The sequence below is a fragment of the Ochlerotatus camptorhynchus genome, unplaced genomic scaffold (genome assembly GCF_037179485.1).
Source record: "Ochlerotatus camptorhynchus isolate MF236.1 unplaced genomic scaffold, CSIRO-AGI_Acam_v1.1 ptg000146l, whole genome shotgun sequence".
NCBI lineage: Eukaryota > Metazoa > Arthropoda > Insecta > Diptera > Culicidae > Ochlerotatus > Ochlerotatus camptorhynchus.
Genome location: NW_027040636.1, coordinates 2,355,041 through 2,368,591, shown reverse-complemented (window position 1 = coordinate 2,368,591; position 13,551 = coordinate 2,355,041). Strand labels below are relative to the sequence as shown.

The 13,551-nt window shown below is 37.4% G+C and overlaps 2 protein-coding genes across 2 annotated transcripts in view; one reads left to right on the top strand and one right to left on the bottom strand.

The window, feature by feature from the left end:
• LOC135700976 (oxysterol-binding protein-related protein 9) overlaps positions 1 to 13,551 on the bottom strand; it is a 116,060-nt gene that overhangs the window by 42,063 nt on the left and 60,446 nt on the right. The window lies entirely within an intron of this gene.
• Positions 8,407 to 9,784, top strand: LOC135700949 (very long chain fatty acid elongase 7-like). Its single transcript, XM_065221617.1, has 4 exons — positions 8,407 to 8,898; positions 8,952 to 9,289; positions 9,346 to 9,485; positions 9,560 to 9,784. Exons 1-4 carry the CDS (start codon positions 8,714 to 8,716, stop codon positions 9,782 to 9,784), a joined length of 888 nt encoding a protein of 295 aa, XP_065077689.1. The 5' UTR covers positions 8,407 to 8,713.

The following is a 13,551-nucleotide window of genomic DNA, read 5'->3' as shown; positions in this document are numbered from 1 at the left end:
GGGTGACTAGTTTAGGGTTGACCACAACATGTTACATGTTATTAATTTTTTGCCAAAAACAGTAACTTTCTAGCTGGTCAATATCTCTAGATATTGTATATGCGAAATACTACTATTCGAAATATGCGAATATATATATACGAAATACTACTATCAGAACTACTGTTCACCAGCCAAAAGGTTTTCATCTCCTTAATAGCTTAACCGAATACAGTAAATTTCTAGCAGAAATATTATGTATGCGAGGTTCTCACGTGTATCCTAGCGCCACGTAGTGAGAAAATTCTGTACTGTCCACCAACGAAAAGGTTTTGATCTCCTGGACAACTTTGCCGATGACAGTAACTTTTTAGTATGTCTCGAGATACATCATATGCAAGAAATGCACGGGTATACTGGCGCCATGAAGTGAAAAAAAAAATCTGAATTACTGTCCATCAGTCAAAAGGCCTTGACCCTCTGAACAAGTTTGCCGAAGACTGTAACTTTGTATCTGGTATGGAGCTCTCGATACTTTATATGTAAGAATTTCACGTATATACTAGCGCCGCAAAGTGAGAAAATTCTGAACTATTGTGCACCAAGCAATAGACTTTGACCTCTCGAACAATTTTGTCCAATCCAGTAACATTCTATCTGTTCAGGATCTCGAGATATATCACATGCGAGAATTTCTCATGTATACTAGCGCTATGTAGCGAGAAAATTCAGAACTACTGTCCACTATCAAAACGGTTAAGATCTCCTGAACAACTTTGCCGACGACAATAACTTTCAATCTTGTCATGATCTCGAGATATATTATATGCGAGAATTTCGCGTGTATACTAACGTCGCGTAGTGAGAAAATTTTGAACTATTTTACACCAAGCAATAAGGTTTGACCTCCTGAACAACTTTGTTGATGTCAGTAAATTTATACCTGTTCAGGATCTCGACCTGTTCAGGATCTCGACCTATGCGAGAATTGTACATGTATACTAGCGCCACGCGGTGAGAACATTCTGAACTAGCCAAAAGTCGTGACCCCTGAATAAGTTTGCCAAAGACAGTAACTTTCTAGCTGGTCAAGATCTCGAGCTATTGTATATGCGAGAATTTCATGTATATACTAGCGCCGAGTAGTGAGGAAATTATGAACTACTGTTCACCAACGAAAAGATCTTGACTTCCTGAACAACTTTGCCGAAGACATTTACTTTGTATCTGGTCAGGATCTAGAGATACTTTATATGCGAGAATTTCACATGCATAGTAGCGCCACTTAGTGAGAACATTCTGAACTACTGTCCATCAGCCAAAAAGCCTTGACCTCCTGAACAACTTTGTGCCGAAGACAGTGATTTTATATCTGTTCAGGATCTCGAGATATTCAACGTCTTAACCAATGAAGTCAAATCGTACGTATCATGGACACTGTTTACGTGGTTTCTATTAACATTTTCCCTATCATCCGCATTTTTTGAGGGTTTACTGTAATCAAGGTTAAGCTTATTAAGTTCAAAACAAGTTTTTTGGGGAATACCCGTTGGTTTCAGATCGATTCATAGCTCGGCAACAAAATGGCAAACTCGTTCCGTAGGTGTTGACTTCTCTGCAGTAAAGGTCTTCACACCGTCATGCCATTCTTCGCCTGCTCTTCGCAAAATTTCTTCAGAATTTGAGTTCGAAACCAGCTTTCAGGTTAACCGTGCGAACGTCCAACGCCAAATCCACTGCTTCGTCGATGGTATCTTTGCTATCCAGGTAATCATCTACATACACATTGTTGATGATAGCCTCAGCTGCTTCTGGATGAGTGTTTTTGAACTCGGAAGCATTCAGCCCCGAAAGTGGCACGTCTAGTATGTACACAGTGGGAGCTGAGTGAGGATCAAAACGATATAAGAATCGTTGCACTTGACGATCGGCCAGCATGATCAGAAACTGGTGAAAAATCTGACGAATATCACCAGACACCGCGTACTGCCACTGGCGGAATTGGCATAGAACTGCTAGAACTGGTTTCAGTAGGTCAGGACCAGCCAAAAGAAGTGAGTTTAGTGATACTCCATTCAACAATTTCTTCTTGAGATATATGAGCCACTTTTCCGCCATTTTATAAATATCTGGAATTCAATGTCATCACTTTTCCTGAGTAAGCCAGTCTCAAATCTTCCGAATGGTGTGCGCTTAGTAGCGCGACCGTCATCTACTGACTCTAAAGCAGGAAGGCCCTCTACTCCAAGATTGTCTACAGCGAAATAATCTTTCACAAATTCATCCAAAAAATCGTCCCGTGAACACGTGAACACAAAGACACGTATACTTGCTGAATGCTTTTACTATAATGAAACGTCACCGGTTCGTTGGGTGTGGAGTCCCCATTCGAGTCAGAGGTTCGGTGGAAGTTTGGCTACCAGTTCTGATAGCAACATTAGCGTATAACATTGGGTTATAGTACGTTCAGACTACAGAGTTATAACATGTTATAGCGCTATCTTGATGGTGGTTTCTGTGTTGCAATTATTTGACAACCGTTATAACATGTTATAACTCTCCAGTCTGGACAGCGTTTTAGATATATGGCTTTTCACCTGCGCGGCTTCCACATACGTAACAAGGTTACAGACCTCACGTCCAAATGTGACTAAGATTTCCAGTTTGTTTATTTTTGGGTATGGGGGTCTTCCTTACTTTTAACCAACTGTTCGAGGCGACCACACTCGTCACGTAATGTTTCGATAATATTTGGAACTGCTGCTGACAAAGTGAGGATGCTTTGCACCTTCTCTCTAGCATTTCCGACCAGACATTTTTGCAGCCTAGCCAGGTTCTCATCTGGCTGGATCCCACACAGGTCGTCGTCGTCTCAAAGGCTTGCACAAAAATCGGCCATTCGAGTGGATCGCCGGAAAATGTTGACTGTTCTCTAGGCATCACCTGTCGTGGGGCGAGTTGTAGTGCACTGATTACTCCTACTCGTACGTAGACCGTTGTTGCATTGGGTAGAACTGTTGAGCAACTGGTTGCTGCCAAGGGCTTAGTCCGTACTGTGCTTGAGGTGACTTTGACTTTAAATGATCTATATTTCTTGAATTTGTGTGGTTTACATGTATAACTTATCAAGTGACACAGATGCGTCTTTTCAACTTTAGTTCTTGTGAAATTTCAATTATTATTAATTACAGTTCCTAGTCCTATCAGGCCTGCTTTAGAGAATGACCACCTTGGTGGGATTGGTTTGTTTCTGTGCTTGAGGTGGATGCGGTGGCTGATTATATATTGGAGGTTTGACGTTTTGTTTTTGGTTGTTCGTTCGTGACTCGAAGCTGACCCGTGGTGAAACAGTCGATCGGGAAACATTCCATGGTTGTTTGATTGCTTGTTGTTGGTCGTAAATTTGTCGATGCAGTACTGGTGGAGAATCTTCTTCTTCTTCTTATTCGCATTTCAAGCTTATTGTTTAGTGCATATTAGCTTATTGCGTGCTCTCAACTTAGTGTTCTAAATGCACTTCCACAGTTATTAATTGAGAGCTTTCGATGCCAATACCAATGCATGAATTTGTATATTGTGTGGCAAGCACAATGATACTCTATGCCCAGGAAAGTCGAGAAAATTTGCAATCCGAAAGATTCCCTCGACCGGACTGGGAATCGAACCCGCCGCCTCCGGTTTGATAATACCGTGCTTTTACTGACTAGGCTATGAGGCCCCACTAATGGTGGAGAATCATCGTGGTGCTGATAACCTGCTCCATGGCTTGATGGTGGAATCAGCGGTCGAGAATAGTCCTAGTTGGTTTCCATATGCGGGAAAACAACGAGTTAGATTGACCATTAATGGGGGGTGAATTGACGGTGGATTAGCCAAATGCGACAGGCCGGATTTCTTTTGTTCCTGTTGTTCTTGAATCTGATCAAAGTGTTCAATTGTTGCTTGTGAGTTGCTTGTGACGGTATGGGTGTGGAGGTTCTAATATGTTCCACATTCGCTCCTCGAGCAGCGACTTCCAATGACTGATTCTGCAAATCAATCCAGTCCTGCAGTGAGGTTTGTCGACTAGAACAGCTCCCATAACTCACGACGGTGGATGTTTCTGCCCTCTCCGAATCAATTTCTGCTTCGAGTTTGTGTTTCAGAGCCAGGTATGCACGCTCTCTCTCTCTGCTTGCGCCATCTGAATGCGATCTTCCAATGATTTTGCTTCCTCTAGTTGTCTGAGACGTAGTCGAACGTTAGAGTCAGCTGATCTACACAATCTGACAGATGTGCAACACTCGTTGCAACTTCTGCAGACCCATGATCTTTCATTGATAGAAGCCGGCACTCCGGCACACTCAAAGTGCCACCAATTGTTGCATTGGTCACAAGGAACCATATTGTTGTAATGATCGAATCGATCGCATCCTATGACGATGTCATTATGCTTGCCAAAGAATTAACGCCCTAACGTTTCTAATTTCATCGTGTTTTTGCTTTATTATGTGTTTGGATAAGTATTTTAGGCAAATTCATTTTATAAATGGCATATAACTTACAACTTTCTCTTTCCGCTACATATTTCTTGTCACAGGGTTCTCCTACTGTGCACCTAGCTAGATTGTATCAAATTTTAGGTTATAAAATCAAACTTCAGTTTAGAATAACAAATTTACCTGTTCTTATGAATTTAAACGTTGAGTAATATATGAACTAGGAAATGGATCAACTTATCTTTGTTGTGAAAGTAATAATAAATGAAATATAGTTAAATTTTATTAGAACTTATCAATCGATTGCACGCTTTTAACTTTTTGCTTTTGTTTTGATTTTGCATGACAGTAAAAAAGTAGCATTCTTGGCTGCGTCGCGTCAGTCGAGGCGTAGGCTTTTATTAAAACGAAAGGGCCTATAGCTTGCTCGGCGGAACAGAAGCTGTCCATATACCACGTGAACATTTTAAAAAGTGGAGAGGGGTTGGCAAATGTCCACGGTCCATAATTTTTTTTTGTGAATTTATGGATGATTATCTATTATAGGGTAGAGCGCTACTTCGTCGTAATCGCCCATTTCCGTTCTATCGATCAGAAAAGATCAATAATATCAATGATTTCACCGTGCACAAATCAATAATAGGTTTGTTCCGATGCGCTAGTTCATTAGCTACAACACAAACCCTGTTAGAGCGCATTGTATGAATATTTACGCTCATTGTTCTCAAAACAAAAGAAGCGTTCCTAGCGAATCCCCTTTTTGTACGTTTATCCGTAGGACGAAGAAAATCTAATGGCGTTTCAATGCGTTAGGACGGAATTGAAACTCATAGAACGAATTTAGAAGCAAGAAGCAGTGCTAGATTTGAGACAATATCTCATCAATTTGTGACTCTTTATCAAATCCAACGGTACCTATGGAAAGGTGAATAAATTAGCAAGTCATCTTTGACAAAAATATTCAATTTTTTGTTTAAATTCGTTCAGAAAAGAGAGGTAAAGCGCGGGTTGTGCTTAGTAGGACGGAAATTAGATCAAAAACCCTACTGATGCAAAATTTGAAATTTTCGCTCCACAGTGCTCAAACGGTTCCAAATTGGGCCCTGATTAGCCTCCTAAAGCTTGAACTCATTTAGTGAGAAACTGACTTGGCACAAACCATTTGAAGTTCATATGGAAATTACTATGGGAAAACAAAACTTTTTGTTCATTGTCTTCTAGTCTTTTTACATATTGTGCTGTTAACAAACTCAATTGCTATTCTTATGGGAATTTTCATCAGCTACAACTTTGCAGAAAATCGTTTTTCAGCCAAACGTCAAATTAAATAGTTATTAATTGTTTAAGAGATTGATAATCTTATAGCAAGATTAAGCAACTGTATTGTGGGCAACACTGTATTCTGCAGTGTGACATAGTAGCCATGATTTTTGTCCTCTATTCTACGCGCCATAAACACCAATGTTGCCTGCTGAACTAGTTGATTGAGCATAATCATAAGACATCAGTGACTTGAATCATTAATAATTTTTGTTCCTTACATTTGATCGAAAAGTGGTCTTGAACAAAGTTGTAGCTGAGAAAGTTTTCAACAAGCTCAGCTATCATTTTCTAAAGCAGAGTGAACTGGTGAATTTTGAGATAGATATGAACCGAAATTATGGTTTCTCCATAGTAATTTCCATATAAAGTTCAAATGGTTTGTGCCAAGTCAGTTTCTCACTAAATGAGTTCAAATTTTGGAAGGCTAATCAGGGCCCAATTTGGAACCGTTTGAGCACTGTGGAGCGAAAATTTCAAATTTTGCATCAGTCTATTATCCATCCTCCCCCTCGGTCTAAAATAACTAAAAACTGTTCACGTGGAATATACCCCAAATGACAACCATGCCTTAGCCTGATTGGTAAGGAACGTAAGAGATTTTTACAATAAATACCAAATGTAGTTTTATATGTTAGAAAATTAATGTTTACTCAATAAAACATTTTATTTAAGGGGGTATTCCCGATCTTTTTTTTCAAAAAATCAAATTTTTTTTTTTCACGTTTTTTTGTACTTTAGACTATATACTTTCATCCCCCCAAGCCGTTTTCCGATCAGCGAATTCGGTGTCCAGGCATAGCTGACTAATGGTAAGAACCCCCAAATGGTTTTAACTAAAGTCAAAACTTTAAACGCGTTTTTCTCGAAACCACATTTTTTTTATCGGGCGAAGATTTTTCTCAGAAACTATAAGAGATATTGACTTGAATCTTTGCGCATTTTGTTCCTTATTAAATTTTTTGGAGCTTCTCCCACTTTCAGCCAAAAATATTAACATTTAACATTGTTTGAAGCACCTTAAAGCTGCAAAAAAGCGGGCTAAAAATCACCTGTTTTTTCATATGGCCGCCATTTTGTTAATTTGCAAGATTTTTTGCTGCCAACGGGAGAAGCTCCAGAGAATCTTATGCAGATTATAATTTCATCACGAAATCTGTTTCAGATGAAGCCGTTCCAGAGAAAAGTCTTCGCCCGTCCAGGCGTTTGCGGCGAACAGGGGTCTGTTTGCCGCCATTTTGTGACGTCAATAATGTCTTTTTTTATGTCGAAAAAAATTTATTTGTAAACTTTAATGTTCAATAAACAAGAATCCCAAAGAGTTAGGCGCATTACTATTCATTTTCCTTGAAAAAAAATTAATTGAAAAACAGGCCGAAAAAAGGCAAAAGATTGGGAATACCCCCTTAAGATGAAAAATCCTCGAGAAACAGTATACAATTTAATGACACACTGCCAGTCATAATTGATCATTTCAGATTCTGTCCTTAATTCTGATATTGTTTTGGAATATAGTATCATTGTGCCACACCGAATACCAATGTAAAAATGGTACAGACTTAGAAAACACTCAATTGACAACTGTGCAAGTACTGAAAAAAAAACTATTTAGGTTGAGAGCTGATGATAGTTGCAGTTTTTAATTATTTATTATGAAGCTTGATACACAATATATGTACGCATCTAAAACGATACAGGCTTCCAGCTCTATAATTACAACTGCTACAGTGCCTAAAACAACACTAAGCTAAAGGCAGGGTTAAAACCGAATTGCAACGACAACATTTGAATTCAAAACGTATATAATATACAGATAATGTAGTTCGCGCTTCAATTGACAGATAGACTTATTTAGATAATGTTTCCAAATCAACCAATTTACTGAATGAACCATCAAAGCACAATGCCATAACCAGGTACCATGCCACCATGCCCATGCAACCATATCGTAGATATTCTGTGACTATTTTTACACATGTAAGCTTTAAATTACGTTTTTACACACATTGATATGCAACACAATAGTAGTGATTACAGTTTATATGAACACCATCAAATGTTGAACGGAATTGGCATGGTATAATTATGAAAACAACATAAAAATTAGGGTGGGTTAAGATAGATCTATTAATTTGTATTGACGTCTCAAAACGGAAATTAAATATTCAAATTTGTTTAGGCCCTTAATACAAATTTATAGAGCAGTGGGGAGTTGGTAGTTTTTTATATCTTTATTAAGGAGACTTTCAGCCCTGGGATGGTTCCTCCCTGTTACCAGAGTTGGTGGTTGTAGAGTTACATAGTCCACACTAATAAATATATACATACAAGTCAACGTTGATGTTAGTTATTCACCATTTCCGTTAAATTTCGATGGGACTACACTGGGGCTTATATGAATGATGATCAAATAGAAATGTTAGTTTATCCACCAGCACGGAACGCTGGGAATAATACGTCCGTTGAATAGCATTAGCCGATGTGTACTAGCTGTGCTGAACTTTTTACACGCTAACCTCAGAATATGCCATAGCATTTCGAGAAGTTCACACGTGTGTTTAGTGTTTGACGCGGAACAACGGTTATCAAACGGGTGTTCTGAAAGGACAATTATTGTTTTAACTATATTTGCGACGCTGAGGTTTTCAAAAGTACTCTATTCGTCATATCCTAAAGGCCAACAGAAAGAACGTGTATAATATTTTCGGTGACATAAATCCATTCGCACAGGTATGCATCACACGCCTTTCAAGATAAACACACACTGTAGATTTGTTTACGCCTTTTAACATGTAGGAGGCGTCTCGCTTTTGATAAATAAGTTATTAAAAGGGCATCAAGCCTATGAAGCGTTTCCAGTTACACAACAGATTGTTTAGGTCGAACAAAGTTTGGTACAGTGTTGTTAGTATAGAATTGCTTTATGCTCAGAACTAATGGAAGGTGAAGGTGCAATGCACTACTTACTACGAAATGTGACTAGTTTGAAAGGATTATACAAGTTTCTTGTAGAAGATATAGCTGACGGTAGAACAAAGGATTTACTATTAGTGCATAATCCGCTATGGTTCATATCATGCATTGGATTTTACTTATTGCTAGTGTGCCGGATAGTGCCACAGTAAGTTTCAAATCATTTCCATCTGACTATTCGTAACATTATTTTTTTTATAGTGTGATGCAAAACAGGAAGCCAATGCAGTTAAAGCTACCCATAATCATTTATAACATATTCCAAATGTTTGGCAGTGGTTATTCCATTTACCTGTTTTATAATCACGGTTGGACGTTCGACTATTTCTATAAATGCAAAGCGCCTGATTTTTCAGACGAGAAGGATTCTGTAGGGTTCATTTATGCTGCATACTTTACTTATCTACTGAAGATGTCTGAACTTGTAGAAACAGTAATGTACGCCTTGAGAAAGAAAAATACACAAATCAGTTTCTTCCACGTGTACCATCATTGCTATGCGTTAGTGACATCGTGGGGCTTTGCGAAGTATGGTGGAGGTACGTTGGTTTTAATAATGATGATTTTTTTTTCTAATGTAAACTTACACATTTAGGTAGCATGCTCAGCTATACAATCATCGTGAACAGCATAGTTCACATATTCATGTACTCATATTATCTGTGTTCGATATTTGCGAACCAGATTCCCTTCAGTTTAATTCCTGTCAAAAAATTTGTCACCATACTTCAGATGGTAAGTAAATTCGCATTGTAGGTACCTGTGATGGATAATAAACTAAATTATCACAAATTTTTGCTTCACCACAGTCTCAACTGGCAACAGTGTTGATAAATTTGATGTTCGCAATGCTTCCAGGCTGTCCCGTTCCGGTGGGACATTGCTTGTTCCATGCTCCCAACATGGCTCTTCAAATAAAACTATTTTATGACTTTTACATAAGAGCATATACAAAGAGGAAGGCGACTAATGAAAATAAAGCCTCTAACGAAATAGTTGTGAATGAATCCAACATAATGTACAAAAGAAAATAAAGAAGCATATGTGTTAACAATCCAGTACCTATGTTTTATTTAGAAACAGTGTTCAAATGGGCAGCTTTTCTTAGGTTCTCGATCTAACACTAAAAATGCATCATTAAAGTAAGTCTACTATATATAAAACTATATTGTAAAACCATGATAAATATAAAAGTATTTTTGAAAATGTTTTCAGAGTGTTCTTTTCCTTCATCGGTTGTCACAGGGCTGCCGTTATACGCATAAGAGTCCCACGGTGCGTAACGATTGCATATAATATGGGACATTTATAATATAATACTACCCATAAAAGCATAGGTGGCCCATGTGAATAGGAAATCAAGTAAAGATGGGAATGTTATGCGTTTATGGGCAGTAGATATCAATCCAGGATAATATTATTCAATAATTTATATTCTACATGAAATAAAGACTTGCTGTCTTCAGTGATATTATCGAAGACATTGTATCAAGAAGACTTGCATCATTGTCAGAATCAAAGAGGCACATATACAAGTGACAGATACAGTAGTAGCACGTTCAGAGCATTTGCATTTAAGCGAAAGATGACACGATTGCACCTGTTCTAAAGCAGTCTCAATTATGTGCGTCGGTCAATCGATTTCACACATTTGAGTTCGTTTGATTGCGACCTCATACTATACTGGTCCTTTGAAGGTTATAAGGGATTTGCTTTGTTTACTTGTTTAAATATTGTTAAAAGTTATCAAAAATCGAAAAAAAAATCTGTTTTTCCACAGATTTTTTAGAAAATTTATAGGGTGAGTGTACCAGTTATGGTCATACGTTTCTATTATGGTGTGTTCCAATTATGGCCTATGGAATTCCCATAGGCCATAATTGGAACACACCATAATAGGAACGCATAACCATAACTGGTACATCTACCCTATGTCATTTTTTTTTCTTCTAAAAGCAGATAACATTTAATCACGATACCAAATGACTTGAAGTTGTTAGTGAAGATTCTTTAGTTCGTATTGCACACGTGTAATTTTTATGACGGTCAAGGAGGATTTTTATCCCGAGTTACATCCGAGCGAATAAGCTGCTCTCTAAACAAATTGGTACAGTCTCTAATTTGAATTCAGTGGTTAAGTAAGGAAATTTTTATACCATTCAATGGATTCATGCACCTTACCTATTTTTAGGCGAATATAACATCTCAACATATTGTGCAGTTCGGCTTATTTTGGCGCAATCTAAATCCCCATACCTAAGTAAATAGCCAACCAACTTTATCAAACCAAACAAAAACAGTAATTTCTCTCACACTTTATAGTTTTATAATCTTAATTTGAAAATTTCAGTGATAATTCTCAAGCGAGTTTTAAACATGAACATAATATGTCAAGGTTCAAAGATAAGCTTATACCTGTTGTCAAATCAGGAAAATAAAAGGTTGTTTTTAAAATGTTGTGCAGTTAATGTTTACTAATTTGTTCTATTCTTTGTCCAACGTTGATTTATGAACCTGGACAGTTTAAGTTTCATAACGAGGTGGTTCTTTGTTCTGCTCTATTTTATAATAACATTTTAAGTTTCATAAGCTAACTAATGTATTCCATTATTTTAAAATTATGTTTTATAAGTCAAACTTATGATTTCCATAATAAATCCATGTGGCGGTCTGCTTTCGTACTTGAATATTTGCGTTTGCTGTAAGTAAATTTGTGTTTCATTTAGTCAGTTTCGCTTAAGGTGATACTCTAAGGAAGCCTTAGTGTGAAACTTTAAAGGCACAAATGTCAGCTTCCATAAAACATACAAATTTGAAATTGCTACTCCTTGTTTGCTGTGCTACTACACGGTGGTTACTCATACACGGCCGTTGAATCTCACTTCAATTTTCTTAAATTCGCAAAAACATCGATTACTCATAAACTGACTAAAAATTTCCTCGAAAATGAGTAAATAGGGGAAATGGCTCTAATGTTGGCTTATCGATCTAAGATTGGGCCTATAGCTAAAAATCTACTATTTATCCATTTTATCTAGATGAACGCGTCATTGTGACGGTACTAATGGATACTTTTGGTCGCTATTGAAAATTTAGTCGGTTGCTGAATTTATGTATGGGCCCAAATTAGAGGCATTTAGGCCGACATTATATTCATTTCCCCTATAACTTATATTCGAATATGAGGAAAATCGAGAAAAAATTTTATTGAGTCTATGAGCAGTTTTTGCAAATTTGAATAAACGAAATTCAAATGTTAATGAAATTCTACGGCAGTAGTAAAGTGTGTAAAGTAAGTAATGAGTAAAAATCTGCATGAAACTGAGTAAACAGAACCTATATTCAAGCAACATGTTTGGGAATGATTTTTACTCAGATTTCTGAGTCGTTTTTTACTCTCACGGTTGTTTAAAATTACTCAAAATTTAGAGGATTTCACTTATTTTCATGAGAAATGCGGTTACTGAGGTCTCAAAATTGAATTACCTTACTTAGTTTCAATTTTTTTTAGTAATCGTTTTCTCAATTTTGAGAACTATTAACACTCCGAAGACGATGTCTCCGAAAAACGGCAATATCAATAATGTTGATTAATGAGCACAAATGTTCATAACTAGCCAGAATACAGTCATGGTTCCTATATATGGACACTGGAGACAACGGAACGGTCCTCCGGAAGATCCAAAACATCCGTAAAGGTGATAAATCTTAGAAATTTATCCTAGAGCCCCTCAGTTTTTCGAAAACATTGGAACTGTGATTTAAGAATGAAATTATAGGCCCTTTGGGGTAAGGCAACCACGCTTACCCCTAGGAACTCTTAGTGGTACCGTAAAACGGGGTATCTTTGATAATGCGGGTAGCTTTGATGGTATAATGTAAAGATTAAATTTAGTCGCTGCGCTTTTTCCAAACTAGAAACATTGGCTCGATATTGTAGCTTAGGGTATTCCCGTTATACAGTTTTTATATAGTATGCGGTACATATTTTACAAACATATTAAAAAACAATTTTCGTGTTTTCGCCTGTTTGAAAAAAGCACTCTTATCACATATGAAATGCCGTTACACGTTTTTCGGAGGCTTCGTATTCGGCGTAAAGTTTTTTACCCACCGTGTTCGGAGATATCTTCTTAATTTTGAGTTAGTTTCAAAGTTACACACAGAGTTTAGATTACCGAAGTTAGTAAAATTTTACTTTATTTTTAATCAGCTGAGTTTTTAGTTATCAATCACACCTCAAAACCTCGCCTTTACTGAAAGCTCAGTAAATCGTCGAAATTATTAACTGTCAAAAAGTATCGTAGCTGGCTTTCTAAGTGATTTGTTTGATTGTTTACTAGTTTTAATTGGTATTTTTTTTTACGGTAATTTGGCGAAAAATTCAGCAAATTCATGGATTCAAAGTGTTTTTATGTTACTTCATACGCGAAGTTAGCGATTTTCAGAGTTGGGATGACCACGTTGGTCATGACGAGAGGAGCAACACAATAGTTGGGTAAAGAAGAATTGCATTATAACCCACCATCGACTTGAAATGCTATCGCAAACGTGGGGCTTTAGGTAGTGATGAAACGTCGCTAGAACTATTCCACAGCCGCAGTCAGTTATGAGCAAAAGGAGAACGCACATCTTTTGCCTGTAGACTTGAAGACATACTTCAAGTCTCCGCGTACATCGTACGGGTTAGACAAAAGATGTGCGTCTGACTTAAAAAAAAACTGTCGCATTAATGGCCCTCGCTCATTTTCAACTTCTATTCAATTTTCATACTACCGTACTCTAACGGAACTATCCACCT

Excerpts from the sequence above, each read along its gene's own strand:
- LOC135700949 (XM_065221617.1), top strand. The coding sequence starts at position 8,714 with ATGGAAGGTGAAGGTGCAATGCACTACTTACTACGAAATGTGACTAGT. Across the intron at positions 8,899-8,951 it reads GTGTGCCGGATAGTGCCACA|TGTGATGCAAAACAGGAAGC; the intron begins GTAAGTTTCAAA and ends TTTTTTTTATAG. Across the intron at positions 9,486-9,559 it reads TTGTCACCATACTTCAGATG|TCTCAACTGGCAACAGTGTT; the intron begins GTAAGTAAATTC and ends GCTTCACCACAG.